The sequence below is a fragment of the Dermacentor albipictus genome, chromosome 2, assembly GCF_038994185.2.
Source record: "Dermacentor albipictus isolate Rhodes 1998 colony chromosome 2, USDA_Dalb.pri_finalv2, whole genome shotgun sequence".
Classification (NCBI taxonomy): Eukaryota; Metazoa; Arthropoda; class Arachnida; order Ixodida; family Ixodidae; genus Dermacentor; species Dermacentor albipictus.
In genome coordinates this window covers 67,952,486-67,970,484 of record NC_091822.1, presented here as the reverse complement: position 1 = coordinate 67,970,484, position 17,999 = coordinate 67,952,486, and the positions used below count along the sequence as shown (strand labels likewise).

General features: G+C 44.1%; 1 protein-coding gene across 1 annotated transcript; it reads left to right on the top strand.

Annotated features, from left to right (window-relative positions):
* The first annotated feature begins 13,024 nt into the window (after nt 1-13,024).
* Nucleotides 13,025-17,265, top strand: LOC139055712 (uncharacterized). The gene is made up of 4 exons (XM_070533245.1): nt 13,025-13,139; nt 13,339-13,412; nt 14,130-14,288; nt 17,200-17,265. Exons 1-4 carry the CDS (start codon nt 13,073-13,075, stop codon nt 17,263-17,265), a joined length of 366 nt encoding a protein of 121 aa, XP_070389346.1. The 5' UTR covers nt 13,025-13,072.
* The last annotated feature ends 734 nt before the right edge of the window (nt 17,266-17,999 follow it).

Below are 17,999 nucleotides of genomic sequence, written 5' to 3'. Positions count from 1 at the left end.
TAGTGAACACATTTACCATTTCATGCTGGTAATACAGAAACGCCATTTCTCCTTGTGGAAAAAAACCGATATAGGAAAAATAATTCACAAACATACAGACGCCACGGTTAATAATGCGTGTCACATATTTGCCCCCAGATAGATATTTCAAACGTACTTTGACGTAATAGTTCTGCGAAAACCCGCAAGGTGGAGAGAAGTGATGAATAAAGAGAACATCAGACATCCACCCGTTCGTAGCAATTGCTACAAAGGAAACCTGTTCCTTTCGAGGAACCCGTTTGGGTTTCCTTTGTACCAATTGCTACGAACGGGTGGATGTGCAATGTTCTCCTTATTCATTACTTCACTCCACCTGGAGGGTTTCTGCAGAACTACTACGACAAACACTTGCCTTTGCCTCGTGTTGTCGACAAATTCGACTTCACCCTGCCATCCGCTAGCCGCCTGGTTAGCTCAGATGGTAGAGCGGCTGCCCCGGAAAGGCGGTGGTCCCGGGTTCGAGTCCCGAATCAGGAAGAAATTTTCGTCAACCATGAGGCTTTTCTTTCGAGAAACCCATATGGGTTTTCTTTGTGGCAATTGCTACGAATGGGTGGATGTCTGATGTTCTCTTTATTCTTCAACGTACTTTAGTGACGGATGCCCCGAAAGGCTTCCCTGACGACCTTATCTGAACGGAGATTGCGTAAGTTTTACAAATACGATCTAAAACATCTCGAAATCTTTCCGTAGCACGCGACAGCAATACTTTCAAGCAACGCCGCGCCAGATCGCACAAGCGGCAAAGGAGGAAAGGCTCGCCGCGCGTCCTTTCTTCCTCTCCCGATGAAAAGGTATATACATCTCCTATTCACAGGTATCATTATTGCGTGCCTCACGTGAGTAGATTCGTCTCCGTGGGAATTTTAAGCGTAGTTATCAATCCCTAGTGAGGCAGTGGCGCATCTTCAATTGAGGACGAACAGCACCAAGGCCTCAGACGACACGGGATACTTCGAAAAGCACAGAATGCTGTAGCATTCCGCAGAAGCCTTTCATCCATGGCCCGGCAACCCGTGATACCTGCTTGCGCGCCTGAGCCGTCGTTCTCCTTCCCGCAATGCTGCCGCCCGCTGTCTTCTCCAGCAAGCAACGGTTACCTGCGCCACTGTCATGCCAGGTCACCCTGTTTGCGCACTCGCTTCGCACTCGTGGTCCAATCATAGACGAAAACACCTTCAGAGCACCTTCTGGCCATGTGTAATTAGGTCGCTCATGCACCTGCGTGGCCCGATTGCGAAAGGACCTGCAGGAATACACCGTCGTCGTTGTCGCCGACTTGTGCTCGAGCCTTCTTGCATAGGTGGGGCAAGACGCCGATCGCAGGCACTTTGTTTCTAACTGTTTTTACGCGAATATCTCATACAGAATTACCCAGTTATTTTCTGTTCCATTCTGTCCACACTTACAATAGGCTACTTTTATCCTTGTAGTGTTCGAGTGCAAAAAATAAGTTGACTTCCTGAAGCACAAGATTCTATGTTGCACAAAAATGAAGTACGTTAAAGGTCGCATATATCTAGCAGCTCGCCGGAGAGATAGCAGACTGTGTACGTAGCGTTATTTCATTCCATGTCGTTCTGTGAAAACTGCAAGGAAGAAAGCTGAGTTACTTATCCCTGTTCATAGCGTCAGCCATAAGCATAACGACTACGAATATTTGAGTTCTTTGAGCAATTATTATGCACACGTAATTTTCTAGAAGCAGCCACGTCTACTTACCTCTGCAGACTTGTCGAGAGTGCCCCAAATGTATGCCGTGGTAAAGAGTGGTATCTCACTGTTTCCCATTAACGGCTGCCTAAATGGGCAGCAGTTGGCGTTCAACAGTGGTTGAGCATCGAAATGGGCACATTGCGGCCACGCATTGTCGGCAGCTGCCTCTGTAAGCGCCAAGTGTCGCGTTTCCAAAAACATTGAGCCTCACATTGAATCGTTGGAACCATATTTCCTCATAGCATTGTAAGTAATGACGGCAAAACGTCGCGATGGCTGGCCTACATACGCAGTGGGAGCTTCGGCGGAAGTCAAACAGGCGTACTGCTTGCATGCGCACTTGCACGAATACGGACATGCTCCATACGCAGATGTCCCTGCTCAGCCAACTGACAATTACAAATTGTTCTGTTGTGCGCCCAAGCAAGCACTTACGGTTTCCGCCACTTTCTTACGTACTTAGACCCGCACTAACATCAACACAGCAATAGTGGGGCCGATGCCCCGCCACAGCGTGTTTCCCGATAGAGTGGCCGCACCTGCCGCCGAGCGAAGGCTTAGCATGATGAGACGGAGCTTGCGAGGTCTTGAGGAATACAATGGAAATATTCAATAGAGTTATCTTGAGCAAGGTTCTAGATCACCTGGTATTAAATTCCACACGGGTTCTATTAGCGTGATCTAAAACTTTGTACGTCATGAAATCGGCTAATGATATGATCTTACTACGTTTCTTAGATGCGCCAGTAAAATGATGTAATATAGTGCATTTTACTCCAGCATGCGAGACTAATTATTGAGTAAAAGGGAGTTTTCAAAGCACATGAACGAAGAAAACAGAATTCCGACTAAACGTTGCTCACAGCGGTCGGATGCGTACTTGCGAATCATTTCTAGAGGCCTTTTCAAATAGGGAGGATACATTGCAACTGCCACCTCGCGGACAACAGGAAAGGGGTTCGTTGCGGGAAATGCAACAATAATGGTGTGAAAACGGTTATTGCAGAACTTGAAACGCAATAACACTATAAATTGAGGTTTCATACAACCCTATGAAGCAAACAAGCAGTGAAGCTTCAGGAATCACAGGGAAAGACGACTACTGAACTCAGGACAAACGAGGGCGTCAAATTTGGCAGCCTTGGCGTTACGATGCGTTATAGAAGCGTTGAGTGACCAGGGGTAGAATTCACAAAGCAAACTTGCGAACAAACTTTGGTTTAAAAAAATCTTACAAAAATAGCTCATTCAAAGTGCTAAACAAAGTTCGTAAGATAAATAGTTACCATGCCCGGCGCTGCGAAGACGAGCACAGTAAAGTTTCGTTCGTTCTCTATCGTCCTCGCTTCTGCGTTGGAACTTGAAGCTTCTCGGACGATGATCGGCAGTTGTCGATAAAATGCAGACGGGAAGCAATGGGGATCAGATGTACAAGAAATATTTATAGTTAAACTTTTCATTATACATGGCAGGTAAAACAAATACATTACAAACTTGAACAATTCAGAAACAAAGTCTCACTCTTCGACTGTCTCAATGACTGTTAGAGCCCAGACTCGTTTTAATGTACATAGTACGGATCCTCACTGATCTATCAGCAATCCTGATTTCAGCCAAGTCTGAGGGACAGCATGTAGTTCCGATTTTTATAGCCAAAATATACAAAGAAAAAAGGTGGTAGGTCCGTTGGCCCGTCCCACAGGTTAAGTTGCCAATCAGAGTCAGCCGTTTCTTTAAGCCACAACCCAAAGGGCCGGGCTTACTTTTAAAAATAAACATATTAGAAAACAAATCACCTTTCCTTCTGCCCTAAAACTCCGTTGCCCTCTCATTTCTACGTAGTTAGTGACGGGCTCAGCAAAACACACCAGGCCCGAACAACTTATCGCTAGGCCGCCTCAAACCCCACGGGTGTCTCTAGGCCTCAAATTTCTCGGAAGCAGGGGCATCGACAACACGTAGTGCAGCTGCACTCAAGGTTTGTCTGCGTGGGAGGCTGATGACCGTCCTTGTCCTTCAAACTTATTGTCTACAGGACAAAGTTCTCCGAGTGCGTGTTTACAAGACGCCGCCGTCCGAATGCACTCCTCACGTGCGCACCGCATCTCTACAGCGTACACAGTAAGCTGGCCTTCGACACCCCACAGGCAATCACACCCAACATCCAAGGCTGCCGATTGCCTTCCGGACAAGTAGAAGAATAGATCCCCGCTCCGCATATGCGGCACGTGGTCAAGGTTCCTAAGCCCTTATTAACCTCGGCGGCGCCTCCAATTAGTCAGGTATTCGGGAGCCAGAACCACAATACCACGTACAGCGGTCCCGTTTCAAGGCTGGCCTTTGTGTACTCGTGTGACCGTCGGCGGACTGCCAATACTGTACGCACAATACCGACTTCCCGGAATTGGCACTCGCCCTCCTGGCGCCTGCGGTGACGCGTCACCCAACAACGCGCGGTTCCTGCGACGCCTCATAACACAGAAACGGTTGCCCCACTGATATGGGGTGAAGTAAATCCCCTCTCTATACACAAAGCACGTGGCCGATTGGCGACACTTAAGAAAACGAACAATCAGAGCGACCTTTCAAGCACTGTACTCGACAAAGAGCGTGAATGTTTTGGAAGCAGAGCTGCAACAAAGCGCGTAAACAGGTAACTTGAGTAGCAAGCTTGAACGGTTAAAACTAAATAATGGGGTTTTACGTGCCAAAACCACTTTCTGGTTATGAGGCACGGCGAAGTTGTGGACTCCGAAAATTCGACCACCTGGGGCTCTTTAACCTCCACCTAAATCTAAGTGCACTGGTGTTTTCGCCCCCATCTAAATGCGACCGCCGTGGCCGGGATACGAACCCGCACACTCGTGCTCAGCAGCCCAACACTATAGTCACTGAGTAACCACGGCGGGTAAACTTGAACGGTTGTTGCAGCTACGATTGTAAGGAGGAAATTCCACAATATGGAAGTAGCAATATTACGAGCATAATTATGTCGATCTCGGTCGCTCAAGTCCTCGCTGGTAAACGATAGAACGTCTTGCTGCGGCAAATGGGCCTGAAGCTAAAGACTCAAACCGCGGATAGCGCATGTTTTCACCTCCTGGCGTGGCGTGATCAGCCATTTGCCAGTTCGTTCAGCAGTTTTAGTGGATAATTGTATTGTACATGCGCTGCTGTGGAATTCAGTGACGTTCCTGCTTTGCTGAAAGCTTCTGTTTATTTTCTGAAAGGTTGTGTTTCTCGATGTGTGCAGTATTCTGATTTTTCATAGTTGTCATGACACTCTACGGATTAGTAGCACATAACAGGGGGCTGTTCCTGGAAGAAAACCGTCAAAATTGTCATTGGCGGTTCTTGAGCACTTCCTTAAGGTTAAAGCGTAAGCTCTTATGGGCTCACTCCTATAGTCGCTTCGTTTGGCGATGGTGTCGGCGGCCGCCGCCGGCGTCCGGTAAGCTTCAAGCTCAGCCTCAACTTCAACTTTAATAATTCTTCTAGTATACACTAGAAACGTCGTCCTGCTCTACAAGCTGCCATAAATAGTTTGACTGGACCCAAGAAACGTCGTTGTACATGGCAGGGCGGTAACAGATGTGCTTTGTAACATCAAACAGTTCAGAAGCAGTTCAACCCGCACAAAAACAATTGTAACATTTTCAAATATAAGCCTATTCACAGAATAATTGTCTTGCGATGCAGAAACAGACAACATTCAAGCATATCTGATAAGATTAACACAAACAATAAAAGGGCACCACGCAATTAGTATCGTTATACAATAAATATATATGTTTGCATATGAGCAAAACACATCATCTATTCCCTGCGAGAAAAATTATTATTGTCAGCGTAATTATTAGGGACTTTTTGTAAACTGTGTTTAATGGATTGTAATTTGTATTCATTGCGAAAACGTGGTACCTACCAACGATCAGGGTTTTTGAGATGTACTGACATTTTATGGCGCTGCAAGGCCGCTATGGATGTAAGCCAATTTCAGAACTCTTCTTTTTAAAACGCGATATTTGTGCTAGGGGTCTCCCCATATAGCTTCGTATTTCTCTGAGAAAATTTTTGTTGTCGATAGCGGATCGGTACTGGCAATGTGCTGGAGGAGCGCCTTTTGTAATGTAAACATTTTATTCATGTTTGTTTGCGTTGCGGTCCCCGGTTCTAAACTACAATAATTAAATTGGGAGGTAAACAACGCATGATAAAATTGTAGCTTGGTTATTACTGGCATGAGAGCTCTACAGCGAGTCAGCACAAAGGCTACTGCGGGAAATTTACTGCGAAGTTTATTAAAATGTGCATCGCAATTTAGATGACAGGAAAAATTTATGTAAAGTATGTTATGCTCGTTAACTAGCTCAATAATTTTTATCTAAATATGTGTTCCAGTTTAAAATTTTTATTTCTTGCTCTAAAAAGGACAGCCTTCGTCTTAGGATTAGACTATGTCTGATTCAATTTAGCTGTTATCACTCATACAGATTATGTAGCAGTGCGTTACACCAAATAATTATTTCCGTCGCACCTTTTTCAGTAAAGACTAAAGTGCTATTACTTGCATATGCAAAGAAATCGACTGTAGCATCACTATTTACGAAGTCACTAACGAATAAGTGAAAAAATAGTAGGCCCAGAACACTCCCTTGTGGCACCCGTTTTTACGTGAAAAGAAAGAAGAGCAGACATTATCGATAGACACACACTGAGCCCGATTTTTCAAGCATGGCTTATCAAGGCGGGAGGACCGCCACGAACTCCATACATAGAAAGTTTAGAAAAAAGAATGTCATGATTGAGGCAAATAAACGCCTTGCTGAAGTCACTCAAATCCCGAGGGCGAAATTCTCAACGTGTCTAGCTTACACAATACTTTATTTCAAGGACAAAAGAGCTGTCTCCGTAGATCATCCCTTTCTTAGGCCGAATTGCCAACTTGTTCTAACGTCATGTTTGTCTAGAAATTTCGTGAGGCGTCCAGATATTATTTTTTTCTTGCGCTTCAGAAAAAAATGGAAGTACAGATATTCGCCGGTAATTGGAGACTTTTTTTTACATCACCATGGTTGAATAACACCGATATTCTAGGTCGTTTCATATGATCTGGGAATGTAGCCAACTGTATTGCTAAACCGAATATGTGATCCAACGTACGAGTGAAGGGCAACTGTTCCATAACGTATTTATTTTATTTATTTTTGACCTAATGATACCTAATGATTTGCTGTTATTTAAAGATATTATTGTTGTAAACACCTCATGTTCATTTGTTGGTTCCATAGATTTAGTATTAGCAATACTAGTCTACGCCCCTACATCCAGTCATGACGACCAGGAAGTCAAAAGCTTCTATGCACATGCACACTTTTACTGTTGCTTAAGTTCCTTTTTATTATTGCTTTTAATAACGTTCATGTTTTAAAGTGTAACAGTACATATTCCCTTGGCGCCAATGTTATTCACCCGATTTTCAATGCGCTCATGATTATTATGCATGCATTAAGATCTATTCATGCCCAGGGAAGTGGATATATACCACGTGTTGTATTAATGAAGCTACGTACGAAAGCTTATTGTTTCTACTGCGGATGTGTGCGATGCTGATGTTGCCTGGTGGCGGCCCCCTGGCCTCGTCAAGCTGTATGTTTACAGCCTTCTTGCCAGGGTGGCCTTCAACACTGTACTTTGTACATGTTGTAAATAAACGACTATTATTGGCGTAGAGGTAGAACACCCGCCTCGCGTGCAAGAAGGCCGTGGTTCGAATCCGTTGCCGCGCAATTTTCCACCGGATTAAAAAAATCCGCGTGCATAAAATTGCATAAACAGGCCTGGAGTGTGGCCTGATCCCGGTGACCAGAACCGGTAACGCACTCCCTCACCAGAGCAGGATTGGCCTCCCTGGTGCAGTACTTGGCCACAACCTCCTATATTAAAGTAACAATCAAACCCCGGCCCTCAGTCCCCAGCAGCTGCGAAGCAACTGACCACGGCGGCGGTGAGACCTGCGACGCAAAAGGGGGTGCTAAGAATCCCTGGCTCCGGACAGGCCGTCATTGGAATATTAACCTGGCAACGTTTAACGCTACAGCGTTATCTAGTGAGGCGAGTCGAGCAATGCGATTGGAGGAACTAGAGGGCAGTAAATTGTTTATAATAGGGCTCAATGAAGTTAGGCGGCAAAAGAAGCATACACAGTGGTTAAAAGCGGGCACGTCCTGTTCTACCGGGGCTTAGCGGAGAGAAGAGAACTGGGAGTCGGATTCCAGGTTAATAAGAATATAGCTGGTAACATACAGGAATTCTATAGCATTAACGAGAGGGTGGCAGGTCTTGTCCTATTTATACTTGACATGGGGCGCCCATCCAGCCCGGGTAACCCTCAAACACTTCATCTAACCCGCACAGCCAACGGCGCAGGATGGGATCTTATCCATCCCGGGCCAAATCTCTGCCAAATGACTACGCTCGCATTTGGTGACAGCGGTACACAGTCGTAAGAAATTGTGGAGGAAATACGAGAGTTCTGGCAGCTTCAGGTGCACTAGATTATTCAGTAACATAGACGACTTTATAGTTCTACCTTACATCAGAGCAAACGGCAGTGACAGAGATCAAGGGCAGCAGCACCGTTATAGCTAAGCAAACTAAGCACAATTACGCCGCATTCTCACACTTCGAGCAACGCTCCGACAGCCCAACGATAGATATTTCAAACGTAACCACACTAGGACGAGCAAGTTTTGCTTCTGCGAAGTAAACGTAGCGGGTATTTCAAGGCGCGTGTAAAATTCATGGCTGTTTCATTCGTGAAAGTTACTTGCGCGACGTAAAATTATCAGTGAGCAAAACAGTTTGTATTTCAACGCGAGGAAAGAAAACCGAAACTAGAGCAACTGTTTTGCTTAGTTGTGCGGGTACAAAATGATCCAAAGCCGAAGCCGTAATAGCACGACGCCATTTTGCAGTTGCGTTGGATCACGCGCGAGTACGTTGTCGTTGAGTGGTTCCGAAAGCGCTGCGTTAGGGGCGACTGCAATCAGGCGCTCCGGCAAGTTACGGTGGGAACTTCTGTCCGTGCTGTGCGATTGCGAAGAGGAGGACCGCAACCAGCAGGGGCGTGTCGCCGGTTTCGGTTTTGTCGACATCGAGCAAGTGCAGCGCGCCAGAGCGTCACAAGCACCCGAAGTGTTGCGGTTTGCACTGCGTCTTTCACTGTAATATGTGAGATTGCAACGCACAGAGACGGCCAGATGCATACGAAACACTACCAGCGGGGAGTGACCGTTCCATATTTCTCTCAGTGTCTCAGGCAAGCATATCAGCTTTTGTTCCAAGTTTACAAATGGCGCGTACGTACTCGGCCCTTCCGGTATAGCTACATTTTGCGCCACGATATGCGTGCGCGTATGTATGCGAAAATACTACTGGTAGATGGAAGCTGAGGAGAGCATCTGAAATTATAGCAAAGCTGTACTGCCAGGGGAAACATCATTCTTAACGACTCTAGTGGCAAATGGCCTGTGGCATTGAAAAATCCATAGAATATCAAGTACAGAGTAGCCTGAAGTCTAGATACAATCGTAGTACCAGTCTGCCTTTCGCTGGTGAAGACAGGTCATCGAAAAGGTTGAAGACAGCTTGTTTCTTCTGAGGATTTACTAGCGCTTTAGGTATATTACCGTGAATAATAAAACCGCTGCAATGCTCTATTGAGCGTCAGGCGATGTGGCAGCACAGATGTATTCGTAGTGGTAAGGCGGCTAGATGCACTAGCCAACAGACACAACCCTTTAAAAGCGCTGAAACTGAACAAATTTAATGTGCACTTGGCTGCAAGTCGAAAACACATTAGCTCATAATCTAAGACGATGTATTATGTTGTTATTTTTTATATAGTCTTTATTTTCACAGTTGTAAATATTTAAAAGCGTGAATTTGCTGCAACATTTATGTAGTAAATCCTAATAGGCTTACAAAGCCTGGCTGTGTTATGTGCAGAATTTGCAGTATTGCTACTGGATTGTCTATTTTGAGTCAGTTGGTTTATGAAAAAAGGGTCCTTTTATTTGTAGTCTTACGTTACTGCATATATTTGGGAAGCAGAAATGAGTTGATTGCAAAGTTGTACCTCCTAGTGGCTATTGTAATGTGCATATACCAATTTTAAGTATATGCAGCTGTAATTGGCTTAGTCGCTGTAGCGTATTTTGTAAAAGTAGAAGGCTATGATTATTTTACTGTTTTCACGGGGAAATACTTTTTTTTTCTTTTACCATGAAACGATCAGAGCATTGAATGAAAGAAGTGTGGTGTATTTTTCTAGTAAATTAATAAAGGAAATTTCGTCTGTCATGTATCAGAGATTACTTTCTTGTACTAAACAAGGCGTTATCTCCTCTGCTACTGCTGTTGTTCTGTGTATTTTTGTAATTTTGAAATGTACTTTATTTTGGGTATTCAAGAAACGGCAGCATCCAGAAGAAGTCGCCATCTCATCAGCACGTTATGGGTGAGACAGATCGTAGCAGGCACTTTCGCACATCTCATTATCATATGATGCTATTTGTTTTAATTCTTGTGTCCGCTTTCCCGGCCTGTATTCATTTAAGCATTATTGTGCAAAGGGTGATACTTTTACATCAAGATACAGTAATTGCCCAAAGGCGAGACGTGGCTAGAGGAGACGACACACATAAGTCTCCTTTGTCCCTATCTCAATGTTGCGCAGTTAATCTGTCGTTATCTATTAACAAGCTCAAGTTCTTCATCAGCTATTAGTTATTAGTTATCAGCATCAGGTATTACAATTCCATTGATACAACATTGAAAATACAGAGGTACACCGGAAGAGAGAGACTTGAAATGATGAAAAGCGGTAGAACAAGGAGCATCGCTGGAGCCAATGTTTCGACAAAGAGAAGGAGGTAAGTTTTCTTGTCATAACATTAACCCCAGTAAAATTTCTTGTTCTATCAACATTTACGATTAAAAGACAGCATTCTTGTTCTTGCGGAAGTATTATGCATTATGGAATAAAAATTAACAGGGTGAAATGTCAGGAATGTGAAATTTCTTGTGTATTCTAATGCTACAGCGAACCGCCATTGTTATTTTCACTACATAGTTTGGCTAGCTTCATTCAGAGCTTGCACTTTGTTGCATTAACGACCACTGCAATTCATTATTTGAATCAGCTTCGTGATTTACTTATCTTTAGAGATGTTGAACTTGTTTTAATGCAGCTTTGTGCAAATTTGCCGCAGGTACACTCTGGCGGCTCCCACTCCTGCGTCCTACCACCAGCGTGTCCTGACTACATCCTTTAGGGAGTTGAAAGCCTTTGGCGGCACCGGCCACTGCATCCTGCCACCACCGTTTCCCAACTGCGTCCTTTAGGGAGTTGGCTGCCTTAGTGATGACGACAAGCAGGCTGGAAGCCGACAGAAAGATTAAGGTACATACATGTCATCAAGTGGCAACTTTTTGAGTGAAGTGGCTTGTAGCCACTCAGCAATGAAACATTTAACTTCGAAGCAGTTTGGACTCCCTGCTATCGGTGCAGGAATGCTCAAGTCCACGCATTTTGTTTTAGCCGCCAAGAGGCTATGTTGATTAGACGAAACGCGATGCAAATTTTGAAACTACTGGGGGACCACTCGTACAATTTTTTTTCTTGCTTAACACAAAAACTGCTTTGGTAAAGCTTTACCAGTTTAAAAACCATACAATGTACTCTCATATAATATTGGGCATAAATTTACAAGGGCTGTCTCAATAGTAAGTATGCCAATAAACATACACCAAAACTGACTTTTTTTGCAAGTTCATCTTCATCTCTGTGCGCTGCTGCATAATTTATCTTTCTGAAACCAGTTTTTCATACTACACAAGTCATAAAAACGTGGATTACATAAATTTGCCGCTTTTGCTGTAAATCAGTTCTATGAAAGTAATGTTAATGGGTCATTTTGTCCACTTTTTATTGACCCATAACAAACTAAGCAGTGGCTAATGAGCAGTTCTATTTTTGATGTAAGGCCTCTGTTTATTGACTTGAAAAATTTGGCCCTCTTAATGAAGGAGCCCATTTTTTGGCTATGCCTTTTATGACGCATAGTTTGGTGCATTACACAAACCCTCAGTGCTTGCGCCAGTAAAAAAACTTTTTGAGTTAAGTATTTCTTGAAATTAACTATTGTCCTATTCGCAAGTTCCGCAGACTGTCACGCCACCCCGCGGTCACCGGCGAATTTTTTTCAAAGAGTATAGGACTAACTGCAGGTGGTGCGACGGTAGCGCATTTGCTTGCTTTCTTCATGGCGGTTAGTAGGCTTGGTCACCGTGGGCTTAATGGTATGAATAAATTCAAGAGCAATCGCATGTGCTGCGTGCCGCAATGCACCAACAGAGCTGCAAGCGACGTGAGCCTCCACTCGTTCCCCAAAGATGCGGCAAAGAAGAAAGAATGGGTTGTGAAGTTGAGAATTGGCAAGCCGGTCACACCACCGATGAAAGTGTGCAGTGCGCATTTCGTCGGAAGTGACTTCTTCTGGAGCCAAGTAGGTAAGAAAACGAAATTCCTGTACCTATGTGCAATATTTTATTTCTTCTCCTACGGATAATTGATGCGTTCGTTCGAAAAGTAGAGCCGCGGAGTGTATTGCAGCAGCGCGAACAGCGGCGTGGCTTTGTGTGGTGGCCGGGTGGTCTCGTATCGCTAGAAGCGCATGTTTTCGTTCTCGCTGCATTCCGTGCTCCACCGCACGGCTAAGCTCGAGCTGCGCACTTGTGGCCAGCGAAACGAGAACATACGAGCATTTAAGATAGAAATTCACATGTTTGTAGCACTTTGACGCAACTCTAGAGAAATGCTACAGTATGGGCGGGTGTAGTGAGCATTTGACCGTGTTTCACCGGCAGCAGCCCGTAGTGTGGTCGCAGTTATGTCTCCTCCCGCCAGAACCGCATGTGTTTACGTTCTGGTTTGCGCGCCGTGCGATAACGCGCGCCTGAGCTCTAGCTCCGCACTTGCGCCAGCGCAAAGAGAACATATGAGTGTTTAAGGCAGTAATCGTTATGCTTCAGAAAGTTATGGCTTGGAGGATACCGACACCAGATAATGTGTAGTGCAGGATAGCAATAGTTCATTCATACCTTTAAACAACGGTTTGCAAAGAATGCTCCTCAGTGAAACTAGCTCGTTTTTCGGTATGCAGACCCGCAGGTGTGGATGCCTGCTAGGCGACGACTGAAGTTGACAGCTGTGCCGTCCCAATGTTTACCTGTACGGCCTCATGACAGAATGAACTTGTCTAGGATGCAAGCAGCCAAAGAACGTAACAAGCGTGCATCTGCAAGGCATTCTCAAGGTTTGTATCATTTGAACACGTGTGTTTGTACTAGCAACATTATCATATGGCGTTTAACCCATCTGTGCCCATTATTATAAACGTGAACTTACTGTGAACAATCAGTAGTTTTCTTTGTAGCTTAAAACAGACATTGACAGTTGTACTATGACCATGAATAGGCACTTCTCCCATGGTAACAAAAATTGTGTGTGATTAGTTTGTGCAGGAGCGACTTTCAAGACCAAAAGAGTGCCTGGGCACAACAGCATTCCACATGAAGACCAGATGGAGGTAAGATACACCAGTGCCACATTGATGTCTAGCAGAGCCATTATTTACCGCTATATTTGTGTACAGTGATGCACTGCTTTGTTTACATTCTATGCAGATGTAAATTCAAGGTGATGACATTGTTATGTTGGAGTAATTTCTGTTAACAACGAATTGCTGCTGTATGAGCTTGTATGAAGGCTATCAGTGTAAGAGATTCATTGGAAATTAGGGCAGCTTCAAAGTGCAGTTATGCAATCAATGCATGCCTATCTGATCAGCAATGTATGTGACGTACAGCATTCCTAACCAGAACCACTGCATAAAAATAATGTCGAAGAAATGACAATTGTCACCTATTCTGCATCATCTTCCAGGGAACTTAGTTTTTTTTTACTGCACTCTGCTTTGTTGTTTGCCAATGTACATAAGTGGCAGTCTGCTAAAAGAAAACGGTTGCAGAACAGAAGGGCCATTGCGAGTCAACGCGGTCACAATGTTGCAGTAAATTTATGTATTTAAATATTATTCATTAGCAACATCACTTGTTTGCAGTAGTTCACACACATATTTCACAGTTATTAGTGTGTGTTACGCTTGGTTGCTGTTCATAAACTATCATGGACTGGGCTTGGAGACAAGGAACGTTATCTAGGTAGCGCAGTAAAACAATGAGACTTTGCATGGTGTGCTGTGTCACATTGAGTGCATATATTTTGTTACTGTTTACTGGTACAGGTGGAGCAGTCAAGCCATGAAGCTACTAGAGAATCTGGAGCTGCGGCTGACACGATACATAAGGAAGAAGATGCAGTGGAGGCCCTTCTACAACTTGCAGCATCAGGCAATGACAAGAATCAAGCCGAAAAATCTGTGCAGGTGGATTCCTTGTCCATTGTAAGCAAGAAGTTAAACCTTGCAGAGGTGCTGTCTACAGACAATGCTGTTCGAGCGTTCACAGGTGTTCAGTCAGTTAAAACTTTTCATTCCATTTGCAGTGAGGTGGCTGCAATTTACAATAATAGCTCCGAGGTGTCCGTGCTTGAGCGTGTTGCACTTGTCCTTGTGCGCCTAAAGACTTGTCTTTCATTTGATTGCTTAGGTGCCTTATTTCACATAAGCAAAACAACTGTGCACAGGCTCTTTTACTGCGCGTTGTGCAGTCTTGCTGCAGTCTTGGAATGTGCCATTCCTTGGTCCACAACAGAGGAAATACAAAAAAAACATGCCACTTTGCTTTTCAGATTTCTCAGAGGTGCGCGTCATTCTCGACTGCACAGAGGTTGAGGTAGAAAAGAGTCACTGTGCTTCATGCAGAATACTTACATACTCCCACTATAAGGGAACACATACAGCTAAAGTCCTTGTGGGTGTATCACCTGCAGGTCTCATAACCTTCGTAAGCAGTGCTTTTGGTGGTAGGGCTTCTGACAAGGCTTGCGTAGAAAAGTCAGAGGTACTTCAGAAGCTGACAAGCTTTCAGGATGACGTCATTGTTGATAAGGGATTTAATATAGATGACATGTGCACAAAGCTAGGGCTGGGTATTATACAACCCCCTTTCTTGCGTTCTCAGCAGCAATTCTCAGCTGCAGATGCAAGCAAAACACTGAAAATTGCTAGAGCACGCGTTCATGTCGAAAGAGCGATCCAGAGGATGAAAGTTTTCAAAGTACTCAAGGGCCCAGTGCCTTGGGAAATGACAGGGGCGCTTGACCAAATATTCACGGTAATAGCAGGTATTGTTAATCTGTCGACACCAATACTGTCTGATATAAGGTTCTGAAAACCTTTGCCATTTTCAAGATAAGACGCAGAGAATACTTACATACTCCCACTATAAGGGAACAGATATAGCTAAAGTCCTTGTGGGTGTATCACCTGCAGGTCTCATAACCTTCGTAAGCAGTGCTTTTGGTGGTAGGGCTTCTGACAAGGCTTGCGTAGAGAAATCAGAGGTACTTCAGAAGCTGACAAGCTTTCAGGATGACGTCATGGTTGATAAGGGATTTAATATAGATGACATGTGCACAAAGCTAGGGCTGGGTGTTATACAACCCCCTTTCTTGCATTCTCAGCTGCAGATGCAAGCAAAACACTGAAAATTGCTAGAGCACGCGTTCATGTTGAAAGAGCGATCCAGAGAATGAAGGTTTTCAAAGTACTCAAGGGCCCAGTGCCTTGGGAAATGACAGGGGCGCTTGACGAAATATTCACGGTAATAGCAGGTATTGTTAATCTGTCGACACCAATACTGTCTGATATAAGGTTCTGAAAACCTTTGCCATTTTCAAGATAAGACGCAGAGAATACTTACATACTCCCACTATAAGGGAACAGATATAGCTAAAGTCCTTGTGGGTGTATCACCTGCAGGTCTCATAACCTTCGTAAGCAGTGCTTTTGGTGGTAGGGCTTCTGACAAGTCTTGCGTAGAGAAATCAGAGGTACTTCAGAAGCTGACAAGCTTTCAGGATGACGTCATGGTTGATAAGGGATTTAATATAGATGACATGTGCACAAAGCTAGGGCTGGGTGTTATACAACCCCCTTTCTTGCATTCTCAGCTGCAGATGCAAGCAAAACACTGAAAATTGCTAGAGCACGCGTTCATGTTGAAAGAGCGATCCAGAGAATGAAGGTTTTCAAAGTACTCAAGGGCCCAGTGCCTTGGGAAATGACAGGGGCGCTTGACCAAATATTCACGGTAATAGCAGGTATTGTTAATCTGTCGACACCAATACTGTCTGATATAAGGTTCTGAAAACCTTTGCCATTTTCAAGATAAACGCAGCAATGAAAAATTCTTGTGCTTGCAAGCGATTCACCGATGATATTGCCTTGCTTAGTAACTCAGGGGACCAACTGCAATGCATGCTCACTGACCTGGAGAGGCAAAGCAGAAGGGTGGGTCTAAATATGCCGACATGAACTGCCTTCCCACCGAAAGTCTGTCGAGGCTTTGTTGACATTTTTACGTAGCAGTGGCCTATTGGAAAGACTGTAATGACCCGCTCCCCCCCTTCTTTCCTTGAGCCTTTCTTTTTTGTCCCCCGCTCTTCTTTCAGTCTTCCCCTTTTTCTAGTGCAGGGTAGCCAACTGGAGGCTTTAACTTTGGTTAACCTCCCTGCTTTTCTCTCATTTTCATCTCTCTCGCCTGAAAATCTTCACTGAATCTACTGTTCCAGAACTGTGAGCCAGAAGTCAAAAGCCTGTTTGTTTTGATGTAGCTTAAAATGTATGCTTTGCTGGCAAAAGGGGATACCTAAAGTGCAAGGACGTATGTTTAATTTGCTACCATTCTGCTGTGCATGCTACTGTCGGTTTCATACATTGCAAGCAGCACTGCAAACACTACAGGGAGTTTGTGGTGACGCTTGGTCATGGCAGTAATGCGCTGAGCAGTAATAGTGCCTTTGAATGTAGAAATGAGGAGATCCTGTGATTGTTCAAAACAATGTGCTCTCATGCCATCCATCCAAGTAAGTCGGTGTCGAGCAGTGTGCTCCAAGTTTGAGTTGACATATTCCTGATATTAAACATGCTTATGCCGACGAAAAAACAGTTCAAATATTACAAGCAGTATAATTTTTACATGCAACCCGCCATGGTAGTTTAGCGGGTAAGGTATTGTGCTGCCGAGCTCGAGAAGTGGTTTCGCTCTCCAGCCCCAGCGGCTGGGAAACGAAAATTTCATTAAATTTAATTTTTAAATGTTACATGCCTATGTTTATTGAGGTTATACATGTTGCCATACCAATGCAAAACAGTACAGGATAGTTTACGCATTGTGCTGTTATTCTGCAAGGAAATTGAAATGAAACACTGCTTGGGTAGTATTGCTGATGTTGATGTGCCCATTGTTGCTGTTTGAGATATTTCTGTATGCGATTACTGCGATGACAGATTACTTTCATTTTACCAAACATGTCTACTTGTACTTGCCTATGTGGTTCTTTTTGCATACAAATAGTGCCTGCCGACAAGAATTTGCGTAATCAGTTCATGTCACTTGCAAACAGCTCTTTTCCCGTTACGTTTACACATATAATTTTACTTGTTTCAGTATGTTTGTGTTCAGAAAGAGGACATGGTGTGTATTAATTTTTCGCGATATTAGCGCGAAAGATCCTTCATTTCAGGCTGTCAAGCAATGAAAACACATTTTTTTCTGGTGTTCCTTCTTAAGTGAAACATTTCTTTAAGTAGAACACATTCTTTATCTTGCGATTTCATTCTCTGCATTTGTATGTAAAAAGTGTACACTCTAGCTGCCATGTAAAGGGAGAGCAATCCTGCCAAGCTGCGAGCTCCGTAGCATTTTTTGGCTACTCATTGTATGTTTTGTTTAAGAATAAATTCCAATTCAGACTGAACAAACCATGTGAAGTTGGGACTAGCAGGGACCAGTGACTGTGTTTGATACTCACACATACTTTATTTGTAAAATTATGCTGCAACAGAGCAACAAATACAGAAAAAAATGACTTTGTAGAATAACCCGCATTTCCATTAGTTCGTCCACCACAGTGCCACAACTACAAAGAGTTGGGCCAGGGCCTTCACAACCCTTTCATGTAGTCCCCTATCTGTTTCAATAAAGCAACG

Excerpts from the sequence above, each read along its gene's own strand:
- LOC139055712 (XM_070533245.1), top strand. The coding sequence starts at position 13,073 with ATGAACTTGTCTAGGATGCAAGCAGCCAAAGAACGTAACAAGCGTGCA. Across the intron at positions 13,140-13,338 it reads ATCTGCAAGGCATTCTCAAG|TTTGTGCAGGAGCGACTTTC; the intron begins GTTTGTATCATT and ends GTGTGTGATTAG. Across the intron at positions 13,413-14,129 it reads CACATGAAGACCAGATGGAG|GTGGAGCAGTCAAGCCATGA; the intron begins GTAAGATACACC and ends TTACTGGTACAG.